Below are 19794 nucleotides of genomic sequence, written 5' to 3' on the forward strand. Positions count from 1 at the left end.
AAGAACTCAGAAAGGTATACAGAAAACTATTTCTCTTTCCCTACAGTATCCCTCCTCTGTATTTAAGTATCACTCTGGGGGTAAGTATTTGGTCTATCAGTTAAGATGCTGGTTGGGACAACAGAATCCCATATTAGAGTTTGAGTTCAGGCTCGTCTCCCTATTCTAGTTTCCTGCTAACGCACACTCGTGAACCAGCAGATGAGAGTTTTCTCCGTGTGTGTATATCTCCAAAATAAATACTTCAAAAAATCACCTTGCAAAAACCTTTTATAGAACGTATGGTCTTCAACTGCCTTGCAATCATGGATTTCCTTGATAGTAGGGCATATGAGCCTAAACCAAGACACATCTGTGCATGAGGGAGCATTCATTAATCTGCATGAGTTGATAAACATGGAGTGAAAGGATTATAAGGAGGAGGAGATTTTGAGTATCCAAACTTGGTGGAAGACAAATGGGGAAATCAAGAGACCAACTAAGCATCTGGTTCTCAATTTGTGGTCTAGTTCTTAAGTGTGGACCAAAGTTCAAAGTCTAATACCTATAGAGAAATAAGGGTGAAGACAAAATCTTAAGGAATTAAAAGACATGTTCACAATAGCTAAGACCTGGAATCAGCCTAAATGCCCATCAACAGTAGACTGGATAAAGAAATTAGGGATATGTACTCTAGAGGATACTATACAGCAGTAAAAAAAATGAAATCCAGTCATTTGCAACAAAATGGAGGAATCTGGAAAACATCATGCTGAGCGAAATAAGCCAGTCCCAAAGGGACAAATATCCTATGTTCTCTTTAATCTGTGACAACTAATCGAGCAACAAAAGGGAAACCTGCTGAAGTGAAACGGACACTATGAGAAACAATGACTTGATCAGCCCTTGTCCTGACTGTCGAGGAACAACTTAATACTTTATCCCTTTTAGTATTTTTTTGTCCTACTTAATACTATTGGTTGAACTCTGTAATTAACACAAAATTATTCTTAGGTTTTAAATTTAACTGAAAAGTGATCCCTGTTAAATATAAGAGTGGGAATGAGAGAGGGAGGAGATGTACAGTTTGGCCCATGCTCAATCAGACTTGCCCCAAATAGTAGAGTTAGAAACATGCCTGGGGATTCCAATTCAATCCCATCAAGGTGGCATGTACCAATGCCATCTCACAAGTCAAAGTGATCAATTTCAGTTCACAATTGATCATAATGATAGGATTTAGTGTCAAAGGGATCACATAAACAAGACTAGTGTCTGCTAATACTAACTGATAGAATTAAAAAGGAAAGAATGATCCATCATGGGAAGCGGGATACACAGCAGACTCATAGAATGGCAGATGTCCTAAACAGCATTCTGGCCTCAGAATCAGCCCTTAAGGCATTCAGATCCAGTTAAAAAGCCCAAGAGAGTATTTCAGGCATGGAAAAGCCAAGACACTCTGGCAAAAACAAACAAACAAACAAACAAAAAAACAAAAAACAAAACCTAACAGGAGTCACTGTGCACTTACTCCCCATGTAGGATCTCTGTCATTAATGTGTTGTACTATGTGAATCAATGGTATAACTAGTAATCAAACAGTACTTTAAACTTTGTGTTTCTGTGTGGGTGCGAACTGTTGAAATCTTTACTTAATATATACTAAATTGATCTTCTGTATAAAAAGAGAATTGAAAATGAATCTTGATATGAATGAGATAGGAGAGGGAGTGGGAGATGGGAGGGTTGCAGGTGGGAGGGAAGTTATGGGGGAGGGGGAAGCCACTGTAATCCAAAAGCTGTACTTCGGAAATTTATATGTATTAAATAAAAGTTTTAAAAAATGAGGTACACGGCACACACATGGATGTTTAGGGACCAGGCTATAGGCTATTTCACTTGGGTAGCAAAGTAAGCCTTCTTCCCATTTCAAAAAACCCAGCCATCTTCAAGTGCAGGAAGGCCATCAACACATTTAAGACAGTGCCACAGAGCTACCGCACAGTTGTGAGGTGTCCAGTTGTGTTCATGAGAATTCTGAACTGGGCAAGAAAGCCCACACCCTGCAGATGCTGCTTTGCCATGTCCAGGGGAGAGGATTTATGGCTGAGCACTTAGAAGAAGAAATAATGAGTCAGCAGTAAAATCTTAGAGACTCCCAGAAATAGTTCAAGTTTATCTTTTACAAGATACTAGGAATATTATGTTAGAAAGGAGAAATCACCAAGCAATCAAGTACAAATGATAACTCCTTTTTTTTTCCAGGCAGAGTTAGTGAGAGAGAGAGACAGAGAGAAAGGTCTTCCTTTTTCCGTTGGTTCATCCCCCTCAAGTGGCCGTTACGGCCAGTGCGTTGCTGCCATTGTGCTGAGCTGATCCGAAGCCAGGAGCCAGGTGCTTCCTCCTGGTCTCCCATTCTGGTGCAGGGCCCAAGGACCTGGGCCATCCTCCACTGCAGTCCTGGGCCACAGCAGACAGCTGGACTGGAAGAGGAGCAACCGGGACAGACTCCAGCGCCCCAATCAGGACTAGAACCAGGCACCGGGAGGATTAGCCTAGTGAGCCGCAGCGCCGGCCAAAAATGATAACTCCTAATGAAACTCTATTTGTGCCCTAATGTGAAACTCTGGTGAAATCTGGATATGTTTATATTATATTCTTAACCTCTCTGCTTTTTATTGGCCTTGAGATCCTTGAGGATGGAGACTACTGATTTTTTTTTTTTAAATCTCTGTAGCCCCATCATGACCTAGCAGAAAATACATCACAGAATGCATATTCAATATATGGCTGGTGAGTGAAGGAGTGACTGTCTCCAAGGAACATATTTAGAACAAAGATGTGGGAGTTACAGGAATATATCTCAACATAATATTCCTTTCAGACAATTTGAATTCTATCAATGGAAGAAATCCATCATGAAATATGAAGGATTTTTATCACTGGAGACATTGTCAAGGATGTTCTGGAGGAGACACACACTTCACGGAGAGGAATGAACCAGATCCTTTCAACTTTTGGATTGGCTGGTACTGACTGCATGGAGATCAAAAGGACACCAGCTATGACAAAGAGGTTATCCTTGTAAGATACTAAGCTGAAGTAATGAGCTGGCAATGAAATTGGCTTTTTTTTCCCTTGAAAACAGTTTTCAAGGACTATCCATGGAAACTGGCAACACTCAAACCAGAGTTCATCAGACTTGAAATAGTACCCTGAAACATTGTTCCATGAAGTCATAGAAATTGTCTTTTAAATGCTATACTATTATAACTATGACCAATGATTAGAAGACTGAGGCATCTAATAGATATTACCTAGGGGGAAGATGTTAAGTGATGAAAGGTTAAAGGAAAGATTTACAATATGTTGGGTACAGATTATGATTTGTAGAGTCATAGCCTGCTCAATGTCTTTTCCATGCCACTGGCTACAGCCACTAGTCTTTATTTTTCTGACTTCCAAGGAAAGACTGAAGGAACCCACATCTACAAGAAGAAAAAATGCTGGACAATGCAGAAAAGCTCTTCTGAAATAAATGAACATTCTATATTAATTTAAAAGCCAAAAATAGAAGGATGGAGAGGTCGATCTCATAATGTCAAAGTTCAAAGACACTTTTCAAATGTCTCTCACAAGAAAATCTGTCCTTTCCTTTTTCCTTTCTTTCATTAGTATCATAAAAGTTTGCCCATGGCAGTCTGCACCTTCAGTCATTTCATTTTTTTAATAGATTTATTTATATGAAAGTTAGAGTTACATAGAGATAGAAGGAGAGGCAGAGAGAGAGAGAGGTCTTCCATCTGCTGGTTCACTCCCCAGTTTGCCTCAACAGCCAGAGCTGCATCCAAAGCCAGGAGCCAGGAGTATCTTCCATGTCTCCCATGTGGGTGCAGGGGCCCAAGGACTTGGGCCATCTTCTACTGCTTTCTCAGGCCACAGTAGAGAGCTGGATTGGAAGTGGAGCAGCTGGGACTCGAACCGGCACCCATATGGGATGTCGGCACTGCAGGCAGCGGCATTACCCATTGCGCCACAGTGCCAGCCCCCAGTCATTTTGTTTTAACATGGAAGATCTTTTGAAGATCTTTCAAGTTTAAAAACAATCAAAAAGCCAGAAGTATTTAACTCTGATCATAAGAACATTCACCAGCATTAAAAGATAACAATATCAAAATATTAGGGTTTAAAGGTTGGGTTTAATAACACTGTAAGTTCTTTACTCCCATATATGAGATAGATCACTTATACAAGGTTATTACCAGCTAAAGAAATCAGTACAAATTGAAATTTTTCTAATGCTTTTTATGTGAATTTACAATATTCTATTTAGGAAAATTGCTAAATATCCCACTAGTAATTCACTGTGCCTAAACATCTTTGTTAGATATAGATTAGCTGACATAGATATGAACATAAATGTATTTTCATGAATATAAAAATCTCATTCAAAACATCTCTTTTTTCCCACTTTCAATATTAAATTTCAAGACATATTATAGGGCAGTTATAATTGAAACATCCTGGTACTGGTACAAAAATAGATGGATAGACCAATGCAATAGAATAGAAACTCAGGAAATCAATCCATGCATCTACAACCAATTTATCTCTGATAAATGACCGAAATTCAATCCCTGGAGCAAGGACAGTCTCTTCAACAAACAGTGCTGGGAAAATTGGATTTCCACATGCAAAATTATGAAGCAAGACTCCAACCTTACACCTTATACAAAAATCCACTCAAAATGGATTAAAGACCTAAATCTATGACTTAATCCCATCAAATTACTAGAGAACATTGAGGAAACCCTGTTAGACACTGGCATAGGCAAAGAGTTCTTGGAAAAGATCCCAGAGGCACACACAATCAAAGCCAAAACTGACAAATGGGATTATATCAAATTGAGAGGCTTCTGCACTACAAAAGAAACACTCAGCAAAGTGAAGAGGCAACCAACAGAATGGGAGAAATTATTTGTAAACTATGCAACTGATAAAAGATTAATAACCAGAATATATAAAGAACTCAATAACTCAACAACAACAAAACAACCCACCCAATTAAGAAATGGGCAAGTGACTTAAATGGCATTTTTCAAAAGAGGAAATCCAAATGACTAACTGACACATGAAAAAATGTTCAGGATTACTAGCCATAAGGGAAATGCAAATCAAAACTACAACAAGGTTTCATTTCACCCATGTTAGAATGGCTTTCATATAGAAATCAACAAACAACAAATGCTGGTAAGGAAGTGGAGAAAAAGTTACCCTGATCCACTGTTGGTGGGAATGTAAACTGGTACAGCCACTGTGCAAGACAGTATCGAGATACCTCAGAAAGCTGAATATAGACCTACCATACCCCAGTCATCCCACTCCTGGGAATTTACCCAAGGGAAATGAAATAAGTATATGAAAGAGTTATCTGTACCCCCATGTTTACTGCAGTTCAATTCACAATGGCTAAGATATGGAATCAACCCAATGTCTATCAACTGAAGACTGGATAAAAAAAAAAAGTATGAGATATGTATACCATGGAATACTATGCAGCAGTAAAAATGAAATCCTGTCATTTGAAACAAAATATATTAAATTGGAAAACATCATACTTAGTGAAATAAGCCAGTCCCAAAAGGACAAATACCATATGTTTTCTCTGATCTGTGATATAATAGAGTACCTAAAAGGTAATCTGTAGAAGTGGAACTGACAATTTGAGTTGTAGTGCCTTTGAATAGCCCTTGTCTAGATGGTTGAGGAAGAGTTTTTTTTTTCCCATACTATTTGTTGAACTCTTTACTCGATATAGAGTTAATCATATGTATATAAAGTTAATTGAAAATAGATCTTAGTAAAAATCGATGGAAATAGGAGATGGAGGAAGAAGAAGGGTGGGAGTGTGTGTAGGAGGGCAAGTGCAGAAGGAAGAATCACTACATTCCTAAAGTTGTATTTATGAAATGCATGAAGTTTGTATTCCTTAAATAAAAGATGTCTGGGAAAATTCTTTTCAGTGTAAGATATCACCTACAGACTGTAAAATTTACCTTTTCAGTGTGCAGTTCTGTAAATTTTGACAAGTGCACTTGTATAACCATTACCACAAAAAAGATGTAGAAAAGCTTCACCAAGACTCCTACACTCCTGTGTAGACAAAACTTCTCTTGACTTCTGGCCCCGGCAACTAGTGACCTGCTTTTTGTTCCCACAATTTTTCCATTTCAAAATGCCCTAATGGAATTACATAGTATGTAGTGAAGACTGCTTTTAAATTTCATACATCTGCTAAAAAGTAAGGTAAATAACTAAAATATCCATTTTAATCTGTTGGCTTTTATTTCCTGAACTAAGGGAAATAGTAGATATAAAACATCAAATTACCCTTGAATAATACATCTGGAAACAAGTATTTTGCAGATAGCTCTTTGAATATACAGCTCTTCAGAATTCACTTTTACTACATTGGATCAGAATCTCTCAGTGTGCTTCTTCTAGATTTAGTTTCTACTAAATTCTCCTAGCTTGATTCTGATTGAACAACTAAATTTGGAAAACAATAACCCTATATATTCACCATTTATGATCAACTATCAGATTTTTAAATTATGTGTGGTAATAGAAGCAAAGCTCAGGTGTTAGGAGAGTTTTATTCAGGTAATCTTGTGTTTGGATGAGATAACAAGTACTGGCTGCAGGACTCTGAATAAGCTACTTCAAACTTGATGAGAGTCTGGCATTGTAGCATAGAGGGTAAAGCTGCCACTTGTGATGCCAGCATCCCATAGGGTACTGGTTTGAGTCCAGCTGCTCCACTTCTGATCCAGCTCCCTGCTAATGCACCCGGGAAAGCAGCGGAAGATGTTCCAAGTACTTGGGCCACTACATTCATGTAGGAGACATAGAAAAAGCTCCTGGCTCCTAACGTTGGTCTGGTCCAGCCCTGGTCATTGCAGCCATTTGGAGGAGTGAACCAGTGGATGGAAGTGCTCTCTCTCTCTCTCTCTCTCTGTATTTAAAATAAATAAAATAAGCCTTAAAAAATGCTAGGCCGGCGCCGCGGCTCACTAGGCTAATCCTCCGCCTTGCGGCGCCGGCACACCGGGTTCTAGTTCCGGTCGGGGCACCGATCCTGTCCCGGTTGCCCCTCTTCCAGGCCAGCTCTCTGCTGTGGCCAGGGAGTGCAGTGGAGGATGGCTCAAGTGCTTGGGCCCTGCACCCCATGGGAGACGAGGAGAAGCACCTGGCTCCTGCCATCGGATCAGCGCAGTGCGCCGGCCGCAGCATGCCAGCCGCGGCGGCCATTGGAGGGTGAAGCAACGGCAAAGGAAGACCTTTCTCTCTGTCTCTCTCTCTCACTGTCCACTCTGCCTGTCAAAAATAAAAAAAAAAATTTAAAAAAATGCTGAACCTCATTTTGAGAATTAAATACATGTAATATTTAGGATAGGGTCTGGCATATCTAGCACTTAATCACTGGAAGATACTCATATTCTTGGTGTTGGTATCAGTAAAGACATGAAAATTGTCACCATCAATCAGTCTTGGGTGTTTCACCAATCTTCACATATGTGAATTTTGATCAATTTTACTATTTTTCTGCCCTTCCTCTGGAGGTGATCAAAGTAGACTATCATATAATTTATTTTTAGTAGGAGTCCAACTATTATTCAGGGAAGTACTGCAAAGCTAAGAAATATTCCCTCGTTGTCCCTTACCCTCATTTTTACCCTCTTACAGCCTCAAAGATGTTGATGTGGATAAATGGTAAAACACTGGAAATTCTCACTCTTTTTCCAAAGGGATGTTAACAGCTAAAGATAAGGAAACAGAAAGGGGGAGGAGAAACAAAGGTACAGAATAAAGCAGGAAAGTTGGCTTTCTGCCTAGTTAAGGAATATCTAAAAACTGATTTTATTCTTTAGTCATTTTAGGTGTGAAGAAAAATGGAAACTATTGGTTTAACAAAAACAAGGTTGCTCCACAGCTATTCCATATTAACTTACATAATGTATTTGGTTTCAAAGTCCAGTAATCAGTAAAACCCTTTATGATTTACTTCAAAACATTATAAGGTTCAGGGACAAGGGGCACTAAAAGCTAGAGGCAACAGTTAAAAAAAAAACTGGTTGCAAGCTCAATGTATATGCATCTTTTTTTTTTTTTTGACAGGCAGAGTGGACAGTGAGAGACAGACAGAGAGAAAGGTCTTCCTTTTTGCCGTTGGTTCACCCTCCAATGGCCGACACGGTATCGCGCTGCGGCCGGTGCACCGCACTGATCCGATGGCAGGAGCCAGGTGCTTCTCCTGGTCTCCCATGGGGTGCAGGGCCCAAGGACTTGGGCTATCCTCCACTGCACTCCCTGGCCACAGCAGAGAGCTGGCCTGGAAGAGGGGCAACCGGGACAGGATCGGTGCCCCGACCGGAACTAGAACCCGGTGTGCCAGCGCCGCAAGGCGGAGGATTAGCCTAGTGAGCTGCGGCACCGGCCTATGCATCTATTTTTAAGCTGTAGTTTTTATGTAAGTTCTGAATTATGGAGAGTTATAACATTTGGTCGCACTTGTTGATATAGAGAGAGGATAACTCCTATCCTCAGATTATTGCACAGTGATGCTTACCCCAAGGACGAAGACAGACATAAGCCCTACCTGTTCTCAGCATCGGCGCTGCACTTTGGGGACAACAATTCAAAGGATTTCGTAAACTTCACCACCTGCGGCAAAGAAAGATGGTAAATCCAAGTCAATTAGAGTTTTCTCACGGTTTAAAACACTGTGATAAATGTTTTCCATCTTTACAATGGTTATTACAATAATTGGAGATTACAGAGAGATTTCAAGGGGAAAAATCTCAAGGGAGAGAGGAAAAGGAAAAGTCTATCCTACATTTTGTATTTTACATCATATATAGCAGACATTGTCAAGGCTTAACACATTCTACAAAACCTGAGTATATTTTTACAATGGAGTATACAATGAAGTTTGGCGGTTAGTCAAAGGGTCATTTCATTCATATACAATTTTTTTTTCACTGCCCTTTTAACAATCCAGTCATCATCCACGGAGAATCAGGTAGGAACAACAACAACAACAAAAACAACCTCAAAAAGGATGCTCTCTATCTACCTCGGGCTCCTCAGGGTAGCTTATTTGGCTTATCCTTGCTCTCAGGCCAACTTTTTGGTGTCAACACCCAAAGAAGAGGACGCTACCTTCTTCATCAGTCATCACTGGTGCAAACAATTCCTCTCTCCTCTGTCCACTGAAACCAGCACATCCCGTACAACAATTGATCAAGACTTAACCTTGAAAAGGAATTTATGGGTATAGAAAATGGCAACGTAATTTTTCTTCTTATTAGCTACTTTTGGATTCTTACTATGAACTACATCCTGTATCAGAAGCCTCTTTTATGATTTAATTCCCTTATTATTGTGCTAAAAATTAGACATTTTTGTCCTCAGTCTAAAAATGAAGAAACTAACCCATAATTTTTGAGAAACTTGCTCAGTTTCACACAATTAAAGTCAATCTGCCTGACCCTAGAGTGCCAGCTCTTACAGCAATATTTCAAATGCTGAGTGGGAAAGGCAACATTTCTGACCCTCTTTTGACAAAATATACCACAAGATAGAAAAATAAGTCCCCTACATTGAAAAGAATACATTTGAATGTCACTGGGTGCTTCCAAGGTTGACGTTTAGATTTACTTAGCTAGATGCAGTCATGCTTCAAAGGTCTTTTAAATTAAACACTTACAAGGAATTGATGGGCACCTGAGAAAATGATTTGGAAACTAGAAATAGATTAAATATTAAAAGAGCTTTATGAGTGAGGAAATGAACCCAAGGTAGGAAAATGCAACATGAGGGCAAATAGGAAAAGGAAATAAAGGCTCATCACAAAGAAGATTGTATGTTACTTGCTGAATGTAGAGCAGTGACAATAACTCAACTAAAAGTTAATGCCCTTGACAATCATAGAACATATCAAAAAGTTCATGGAAAAGTGGAATTCAGAGTTTGAGTTTATTTTGGTGGCAAAATAAGTTATTTTCAGAATACAGGGGAAATGTGTATTATCAGGAAACTAAGCATCAATTTCAAAAAATTGTTTCTGCACAAAACTAAGCTTATACTTTTAATCCTATTTTCAAAAAACTTTTTGAAGTTCTTGCACATTTCATTTCATATTGTTATGTGAATTAAACCTCTACTGAATCAGTCACTGTGCTAAATGAAATAAGCAAGACCTAGAAAGGCAAATATCATATTTCCTCTTATTTATAGAAGTTAATATGCAGAGAATAGAAAAACTGTATGGATGGTATATCATATGGTGTATAATAAATATTACTTCACCGAATTACACCATATACATGACAATATATCATTCTCTCCCCACATTATGATCATTATCATGAATCCCTCACTTTGTGACTTTTTTAAAAAGGATTTATTTATTTACTTGAGAGGTACAGTTACAGAAAGAGAGAGGGAGACACACACACACACAGAGAGGTCTTCCAAAAAAGAGGAGGAGAAAGAGAGATCTTCCATCTGCTGGTACACTTCCCAAATGGCTGCAATGGTCGGAGCTGCACTGATCTGCAGAGCTTCCTCCAGTCTCCTGTGTGGATGCAGGGGCCCAAGCACTTGGGCCATTTTCTACCGCCTTCAGGGCATCAGCAGGGAGCTGGATCAGAAGTGGATCAGCTGAGACTCAACTGGCGCCCATATGGGATGCCAGCACTGCAGGTGGATGCTTAACTTACTAAACCACAGTGCCGGACCCACTGTGTGACTTTAATATTCCTATTTTCAAGAAAAAATTATTATGTGTATGTATACAATATATACATATAAAGTGGATGTGGCAAAATGTTAAAGTCATTAAATTTTTAAAGTAAAAAGAATTTTAAGAATAAAGGAAAGAAATCATTCATTGTGACAAATTTTATTGGCCAAAGATGGCCACAACATCTCCTATCCCATAGTCTTCTCTACACTGTTCCCTCCCTTTAAATTTGGTAGGCTTATGACTTCTTCAACCAACAGAGTCTGTAGAAAAGATACTCTATGCCTTCTGAGGTTGTCCTAAAAGGCAATGCAGCTTCCATCTTGTCAGAATACTTGTACCTGAAGCCCTGAGTCATGATGTAAGAAGCCAAAATATACTGAGGCTACTATGCCGAAAGGGAGCAAACCATATAGAGCGGCATGGTAAATGGTTTGAATGTCATCCCCATTCCTTAAGCCATCCCAGTTCAGGTGTCAAATATGTAAATGAACAACTTTAAGATGGTTCCAGTTCTCAGCCATTAAGATACCTCTAGTCTTCCAGTTTTTGAAATTTTGAGCCGATACATTCTGGAAAGAGACAAGCCATCCCTGTTGTCCTCTCTCCAAATTCCTCACCAAATGGATCTGCCTTCAGAAAAACATGATTGACTTAAACTTCCAGTTTTAGGGCATACTTGTCCCATGGCAAAAGTAACTAGAACATCTATGTTAAGTGAGGACTTTAAAAAGTTACTTAGAAATCTTTTTTTTTTTAAATTTTTTTTTGACAGGCAGAGTGGACAGTAGAGGGAGACAGAGAGAAAGGTCTTCCTTTTTGCCGTTGGTTCACCCTCCAATGGCCGCTGCGGCAGCGCGCTGCGGCCGGCGCACCGCGCTGTTCCGATGGCAGGAGCCAGGTGCTTCTCCTGGTCTCCCATGGGGTGCAGGGCCCAAGGACTTGGGCTATCCTCCACTGCACTCCCAGGCCACAGCAGAGAGCTGGCCTGGAAGAGGGGCAACCGGGACAGGATTGGTGCCCCGACCGGGACTAGAACCCGGTGTGCCGGCGCCGCAAAGCAGAGGATTAGCCTACTGAGCTGCGGCGCCAGCCTTTTTTTTTTTTTTTTTTCAATTTATTTATTTCTTTGAAAGTCAGTTACATAGAGAGAGAAGGAAAGGCAGAGAGAGACAAAGATCTTCCATCCACTGGTTCAATCCCCAATTGGCCGCAATGGCCAGAGCTGTGCTCATCCGAAGCCAGGAGCCAGGAGCTTCCTCAAGGTCTCCCACGCAGGTGCAGGGGCCCAAGGACTGGGCAATCCTGCACTGCTTTCTCAGGCCATAGCAGAGTTGGATCTGAAGTAGAGTGGACAGGACTCAACCCAGGGTCCATATGGGATGGGGGCACTGCAAGCAGTGGCTTTACATGCTACTCCACAGCACCAGCCCCAAAAGTTACTTAGAAATCTTGATCTAGCTACAATATTCCTGCTTCTCACAAGGTCAGCAAGCCACAGGGAGACTCTGCTATCATCAAATAATGTCTTTCAAGTATACCCTAAGTAATTCTTAGAGTTAAAATTATAATAAAAATTAGAAGCCTTTTTTTCATGTTTGCACAGTGGAAAATTGTCACAGATCATAGATGAGGGAGTCATTTCTACACCTCCACTTTGATCTCCCATCATTTGTGATTTCTTTCAATGAGCAAAATAGCTCAGATAATGGAAAATTCTTCCCTTTTTATAATGTTCTAGAAAATATCCTATCATTTTACTGTAAATGAGGCATTTTGCACATGTTATAAACAATCATTCATGTATGTTTTGATGCTTACAACATCCCAGGAGAGTAGACACTATCCCCATTTAATTGAAGAGAAATTAAGGTGTAAAAGGGATCACTTCTCGGCCTTTTGGCTAAGATCAAGTGTAAGCTGTACAAGGGTTAAGTTTGCTGGAAGCAGTAAATTAAGAGTTAGGATATGAACCATGTTATTCTGATTCCACAGTTCCAGTTTTACCATTAAGCTTTTTTTTCTTGAGATTTATTTGTTTATATTTGGAAGGCAGAGTGACAGAAAAAGAGGGAGAGGGAGACAGAAAAACTTCCATGTGCTAATTCACTCCCCAAATGTCTGCAATGGCTAGGGCTGGTCCAGGCTGAATCCAAGAGCCCAGAACTCCAGCGTGGTCTCACATATTGAGTGGCAAATAACTACTTGGGTCATCTTTCAGTTCTTTCCCAGGCACATTGGCAGGGGGCTAGGTCAGAAGCAAAGCAAACAAGACTCAAATAAGTGCTACCAATTGAGAAGCTGGTGTAGCAAGCAGCAGCTCAACCCTTAGTGCAACAACGCGAGCCATGCCACCCTACTACTCTTTATTGCTTTCATAAACCAGAGCAAGTGGCATTGCAACACAAATTTTTTGTAACTGACTCCTGAGCAAAACAGTATACTTAATAAACTGTGCCTTTATTAATTCTACAAATATGTATTAAGTACCAACCACATGGCCAAAACATATTTAATTTGAATAAACACTATCTAAAAGTCACTTGAAGTAAAACACTTGTCTTTATAAAATGAATCAAATTACCACTAAACTATTAATAGTTTCTGCATTTGGAATTCAAGCAGGATATATATTTTAATAGACTGACCTGATACATGAGATTAAGTTCTCCAATATTATTAAGGGTATTTCATGTGGTTTACTTTTTACTACTTATTAGAATATTTTACAGCCATGCAAGGGAAATGTTAACTTTGAAAAACTGATAGCAATGAAAGTGATTTTTCTCCCCTTTAGCAATACAAATGAATTTTATCCAAGTAGAGATGCAAATGATTCCTGTGCAGTAGAAAAGTCCAGTGGCAACAACTTATCCTGTGGATAGTAACCATTTTTAAAACCTCATCTATTAGTCTATTAGTCTTCTGCTGGCATTCTTGCAGTGCCTATTTCTGAACCAACTTTACCACCCTGCTGTTTCTCTCATTAATGAGTTAAATAAATCTTTGATACATGCTCACTATAGATTTGAGTAAAGTTCAGTTTTTAACTTTTTTTTTTTTGGCCAGGCAGAGTTAGACAGTGAGAGAGAGACAGAGAGAGTTGTAGACAGTGAGAGAGACAGAGAGAAAGGTGTTCCTTCACTCCCCTAATGGCTGCTACGACCAGCGCTGCGCCAATCCGAAGCCAGGATCCAGGTACTTCCTTCTGGTCTCCTATGTGGGTGCAGGGACCCAAGCACTTGGGCCATCCTCCATTGCCCTCCTGGGCCACAGCAGAGAGCTGGACTGAAGAGGAGCAACTGGACAGAATCCGGTGCCCCAAACAGGACTAGAACCTAGGGTGCCAGCACTGCAGGCGGAGAATTAGCCAAGTGAGCCACAGCACCGGCCCAATTAACTTTTTTTGAAAACTATCCTCTGACACCAAAACTACGTACTGAGTGTCTATGTGTGCAAGCAATGGAATAGGCACTGGAGCTACAATGTTAACATAAAAGGAAAAAAAATCCCTGCAGTCAAGGAGCTTACTTTGTGATGTAGAACTTAATTTGCCTTGGCTCTTCAAAGCTAGTGCTTCCAGAAAACAACAAAAACAAAAACAAAAAAACGTACTTCGAAGAAAACAAACCTGAGAAATAGAGAACAAAGATCCTTTAAAAGTCTTTCTTTTCAATCTGAAATAGTAGCTTATAAGAAATGAATAGCACATTCTGAAATTTTTAAGTTATAAAACTTACAGATCTAGAATTACCAAGAGAATGCATAAGATATACAAGTTATACATAAAGATATATTTCTTTATGAAATATCCAAATGTTTGCACTCCTGAAATGTAAACGAGGAACTTTCAAAACTACTAAAAGGAAAAAAAATTTTTTGCCCAAAAATATTAGAACTTTTTACTCCAATATAAGTTATGGGCTGAAAAGAAAAACAGGATTAACATTTTGTTTGATTTTATCTGTTTTATTTCTTAAAGTAATAATTAATGAATAAAGGGGAAATCCATGATTATTCATCTTTTAACTTCAGGAACTTCATATCATGGAGAAAATTTGTTGTGTTCCCCAGTAAAACTCTCTAATTAACCAGTTCATGGTATCACGATCACAGTCAGACACTGAATTCAGGAACCATGTGGTTGGCCATGTGTGCAGTGAAGAATTTAACCTTTCCCAAAGAGCAGCCCTTGGCTCCCAGAAGCAAACCCCTGAGCCCTTGGAATGTCTTAACAAACGTGCTTTTCTTTATTTGCAGACCCTGCGCCAGCCAGGGAATAACAGTACAATTTAGAGCCACACTAATCCCGTGACTTGGGGTGGGAGCTTGGGTCACATGACATCAGCTGACCTTGTAGGAGTGGAGACGCAGGTGAGCTCAATGGGTAGCCAACCACGTTTTTGTGTTCAAGCCTCCAATAAAGACCCTGGACACCTAGGACTGAGCCCTGTTTGCACTGTCACACACCATTGCCAGGAGAAGATCACAATGCCAATGACTACATGGGTAGGGGACAACTGGAAGCCCTGCATTTGAAACTCGCTTGGGCTCTGCGCCATGCTGATTGTAATCTGAATCTTTTCCCATAGTAAACTGTAACTAGAAGTGAAACAGCTTTAATTTAATCCTCTGAGCCCTTCTACTGAATTGTTGAGTGTGGTCTTGGGAAACCTCAAATTTGTAACTGGTGTCAGAGTGAGGGAACACTAGATTATATTCTCTAGCTTTGCACTTATATGGCAATTTGTAGGTTTCTGTGACTTTAAAAGAAAAATGAGGATAATTAAATACAAATATTGACTTGTCTTTGGTTAAATATTGATTATCCATTATGTATCAAGAACTGGATAGTGAAGGGACATTCCAAAGAAATAAAAAACAAGGTTTGTAAATTTTAAAGACTTGAAATTTGTGATGATTAATTTATATGCCAACTTGACTGGGCTAAGGAGTGCCCAGATAGCTGATAAAAGCTATGTATGTCTGTGAAGACTTTTCTGGAAGAGATTAACATTTGACTCAGTAGACTGAGGAAAGACAGTCCCCCTTACTCATTTGGATGAGCATCATTCAATCCACCAAGGGCCTAGATAGGAGAAGAAAGGGTGAATTTACTGTTTGAGCTAGGCCATCTATCTTGTCCTTGGACATCAATTCTCCTAGTTCTCTGGCCTTCTGATCAGATAAGGACTTAAACCTCTGGCTCCCTTGATTCTCATGCCTTTAAACTCAGATTGAATTACACTACAAGCTTGCCTGGTTCTCCAGTTTGCACATGGTAGATTGTGGGGCTTCTCAGTCACCATATTGCATGAGAAAATTAATATATTCATATATATATATAGGGGTATGTGTATATATATGTGTGTGTATATATGTTTATGACAGAAAAAATCCATTAGTTCTATTTCTCTAGAGAACTGTGACTAATATATTTTTAACTTTTTAAAGAGACGTGGTTTTTTTTGCTTGTTTATTTATTTATTTGAAAGGCAAAGTGACAGAAGGAGAGGGAGAGACAGAAAGATAAAGAGATCTTCTATCTGTTGGTTCAACCCCCAAGTAGATGCAAGAGCCAGGGCGGGGCCGAGCCAAAGCCAGGATCCAGGAATTCCATTATTTTCTCCCACATGGGTAGCAGCGGTCCAAACTCTAGGGCCACCTTTCACTGACTTCCTAGGTACATTATCAGGAAGGTGGATCAGAGGCAGAAGAGCTGGGACTTGTACTGGCTTACTCAGCTGTACTGTAATGTCAGTCCTAAATTTTCCTTTTTAAAAGGAAAAAAGTTTAAGCACTGAGTCAGATTTTTGATAGACTGATGGCAATACCTTTTACTACACCAAGAGAATGATAAAAATCTATAAAATTTTTCTTTTACTTTGACCATTGAGGAGCTCAGAGCAAATTTGAGTTTTATAGTTGTATCTTTATGCAGCATAATTTGATTTTGTATTCATTGCTTTGGATTTTCTTTAAAAACTGCTTTCTCTTTTTCCCTTCTTTATTGGAAATTTTGCCTTCCATATTCCTCTGTGTCTAGCATATAATAAGCACTCAAAATATTTGTTCACTATAAATTTTTATATTTTTGCTCAAAAGTCTTTTAAGTCTTTCTGACAGTCAATTAAGTAGAAGTACAAAAAGGACTTGGAGTAGTACTTAAACACTTGAAAAATACATAAATGTGTATAAAAGTACTTTTTTCATGAAATAACTGAAGAATTAATTACAGTTGAACAAAGCTCTTTATGGGCTATTAAGTTGTATAGAAGAGTATTAAGAGGCATGGGAATGAAGTGTGGGATGATGTGTAAGAGAAAGACAACATTTAAAGGCCTACAGCCGATGGCAAGCAATATGAAAGCAAAGGAGAAGCAGGCTTGAGACACATCAAGAGAGTAGTAGAATATAAGCAGAGCAATGAAATTGCGAGGACAAGCCTAGTGCTGATTAAGCCAGAGAAGATCAAGGAAGCACACAAACATTAGCCTTGGTTGTACAACACCTGTAAAGTTAGTCTGGCTACAGACCATTTGATTTTTGAAGGGTTTTAAGTCCACTCCTGTCACAAAAAAATTAAAGCTATGTATTCAGATCCTCTGACTTGGGGGCAACATGAATTTAAGCTCACAGCCAAATCAAACTGCACAGTTAGCAGATTATTGGGCAAGGAAACACACAGATATGGGCATTAATCCATGTTGAGAACAGCAAGACAAACAGCTGAGAAGTAACAGTTCTGGGGATTAAATTCATCTGCATGCCCCCAGGTCTTTTAGAGCAGCAGTGGGCAAAGGATGGCCTATGAGCCAAATCCAGCCCAGCCCTCCACCTGCTTTTATAAATAAAGTTTTATTGTAACAGAATCACACTCATTAATTTAAGTATTGTCAATGGCTACTTTCTACTATTACAGTAGAGTTGAATAATTACTACTAAGACCATATGCGCCACAAAGTCTAAAATATTTCCTAGCTGGACCTTCACAGAGATAGTTTGCCAATCTCTGGATAGCAGCCATCTCTGGACAAGGTCCACTAGCTTTTTTCTGCAATTGTTAAAGGTTGATCATAGATTAATGTATTAATATCCTCAAACAATTTATAATTAACAAAGTGAAATCCTGGACTCAATCTCTTAAACTAAAACTACAATGATAGAAATCTCAGACATGAAGGCAAATGATAGAGGATATAGCTGAGGACATGTATATGTCCCAATTGATGTGGGGTAGTCTCACCTTAATTATGCCTGTTGCCAGAGACAATCATTAATAGTACACCAGCTGTACTTCCTAAAGTAACTTTTAATAGAAATTTGAGGCAAGCATGCCTTTGGCAGCTTTTCAAAGAATTAGACAATTTATATTTTTAAAAGAATGCATTGAAAACACAATACATTTAAATAGAGAATTGCATGTAGGCAGACACCTGGGCTAAAAATGAAACAGTAGGATAAGCGTCTGATGCAGTGGTTAAATGCAACTTGGGATGCTGAGATCCCTAATCAGGGCAGCTAGGTTTGGGTCCCAGCTCCGCTTCTGGTTCCAGCTTTTTGCTAGTGTGAACCCTGAGAGGTAACAGGAGATGGTTCAAGCACTTGGGTCCCTGCTGACTAGCCACATGGGAGACCCAAATTGAGTTGCTGGCTCTTGGTTTGGTCTGATCCAGCCCTGGCTGTTGTAGGCATTTGGGGTTTAAAACAATAGAGAAAAACCTCTCCCGGTCACTCTCTTTGATTCTCTGTATTTCAAATTAGTGAATATAAATAATTTTTAAAAATAAATGAAAAAGAAACAACAAAAGAAACTAAAATACTTTGATATAATTTAATAGGTATACAGAGTAGCAATTCGAATTATGGTCAATAAAAATAGGTAAACACATAAATAAGAGAGAATACATTTAATGCTTCATTCCTGACTTGGACCAGTTGTATGTTTCTTAGTTTCATTAATTTTTAAAATTTAGTATCTAAATCAATTCTGATTTTATTATACATGTGCTATTTAAACATGTATTAAACAAATAGATATAGGCAAATATACTAAGTTAGAAAGAGAATTTTAGAAGAGAAATATCAAGTGGTTTTTAGATCCATGAAACAGAACAAGTGGTTCCTTTTGCTGTTGATCAGCCCTGGTTATTGCACCCTGGGGAAAGTAGTACACACGCCAAGTGAAGGAAACAAAATATCCCCTTGATTGTTCTCTGGAAAAACTCCACAGACAGAAGAAGTCTTTTATTTGGATATTTATCAAGTACTGGTTGATCTTGTTTCTCTCTGTCCTTTTAATTTAAAAAACAACCTAAGAAACAAAAACAACTCAAAACGATATTCCAAACACCAAAAAGAAAATGATCTAGTAAGTAATGACTACTTTTAAAAATTTTTCATAATCCCTATTTTTCCATAAGGGCAAGAATGAATTAAATAATAATCTAGTGTAGTCCTTCAAGATAAATCTTTTGCTGATACCAATCAGTAGTGCAATCATTTGTTCACATATCAACATTGTATTAGTCCAGTAGACACTGTTATTGGCTCTGGAACTACCACAGGGATTTAAATCATATCTACCCTTTTTAAAAAATTTCTTTATTTATTTGAGAGACAGAGCTACAAGAGAGGCAGAGGCAGAGAGAGAGGTCTTCCCTCCACTAGTTGACTCCCCATATGGCCACAATGGCCAGAGCTGCACTGATCTAAAGCCAGTAGCCAGGAGCTTCTTCAGGTCTCCCATGCAGGTGCAGGGGCCCAAGCACTTGGGCCAACTTCCACTGCTTTCCCAGGCCATAGCTGAGAGCTGGATCAGAAGTGGAGCAGCTGGGACTTGAACTGGCGCCCATATGGGATGCTGGCATCACAGGTGTTGGCTTTCTCTGCTGTGCCACAGTGCTGGCCCCATGTCTACCTCTGAGGAACTCAAAAAAATCATAGCACGGTGGGGGAAATGGTTCAGTTTATAAATGCAAAATTTCACCATGATTTATGTTCAA

The 19794-nt window shown here is 39.2% G+C and overlaps 1 protein-coding gene across 1 annotated transcript in view; it reads right to left on the reverse strand.

Annotated features, from left to right (window-relative positions):
- Positions 1 to 19794, reverse strand: part of PDE11A (phosphodiesterase 11A) — a 448382-nt gene that overhangs the window by 248797 nt on the left and 179791 nt on the right. The window contains exon 5 of the mRNA XM_062196428.1: positions 8642 to 8706. Coding sequence (XP_062052412.1) covers positions 8642 to 8706 — 65 coding nt within the window. The remainder of the gene's footprint in view (positions 1 to 8641; positions 8707 to 19794) is intronic.

The sequence above is a fragment of the Lepus europaeus genome, chromosome 1 (assembly GCF_033115175.1).
Source record: "Lepus europaeus isolate LE1 chromosome 1, mLepTim1.pri, whole genome shotgun sequence".
Lineage (NCBI taxonomy): Eukaryota > Metazoa > Chordata > Mammalia > Lagomorpha > Leporidae > Lepus > Lepus europaeus.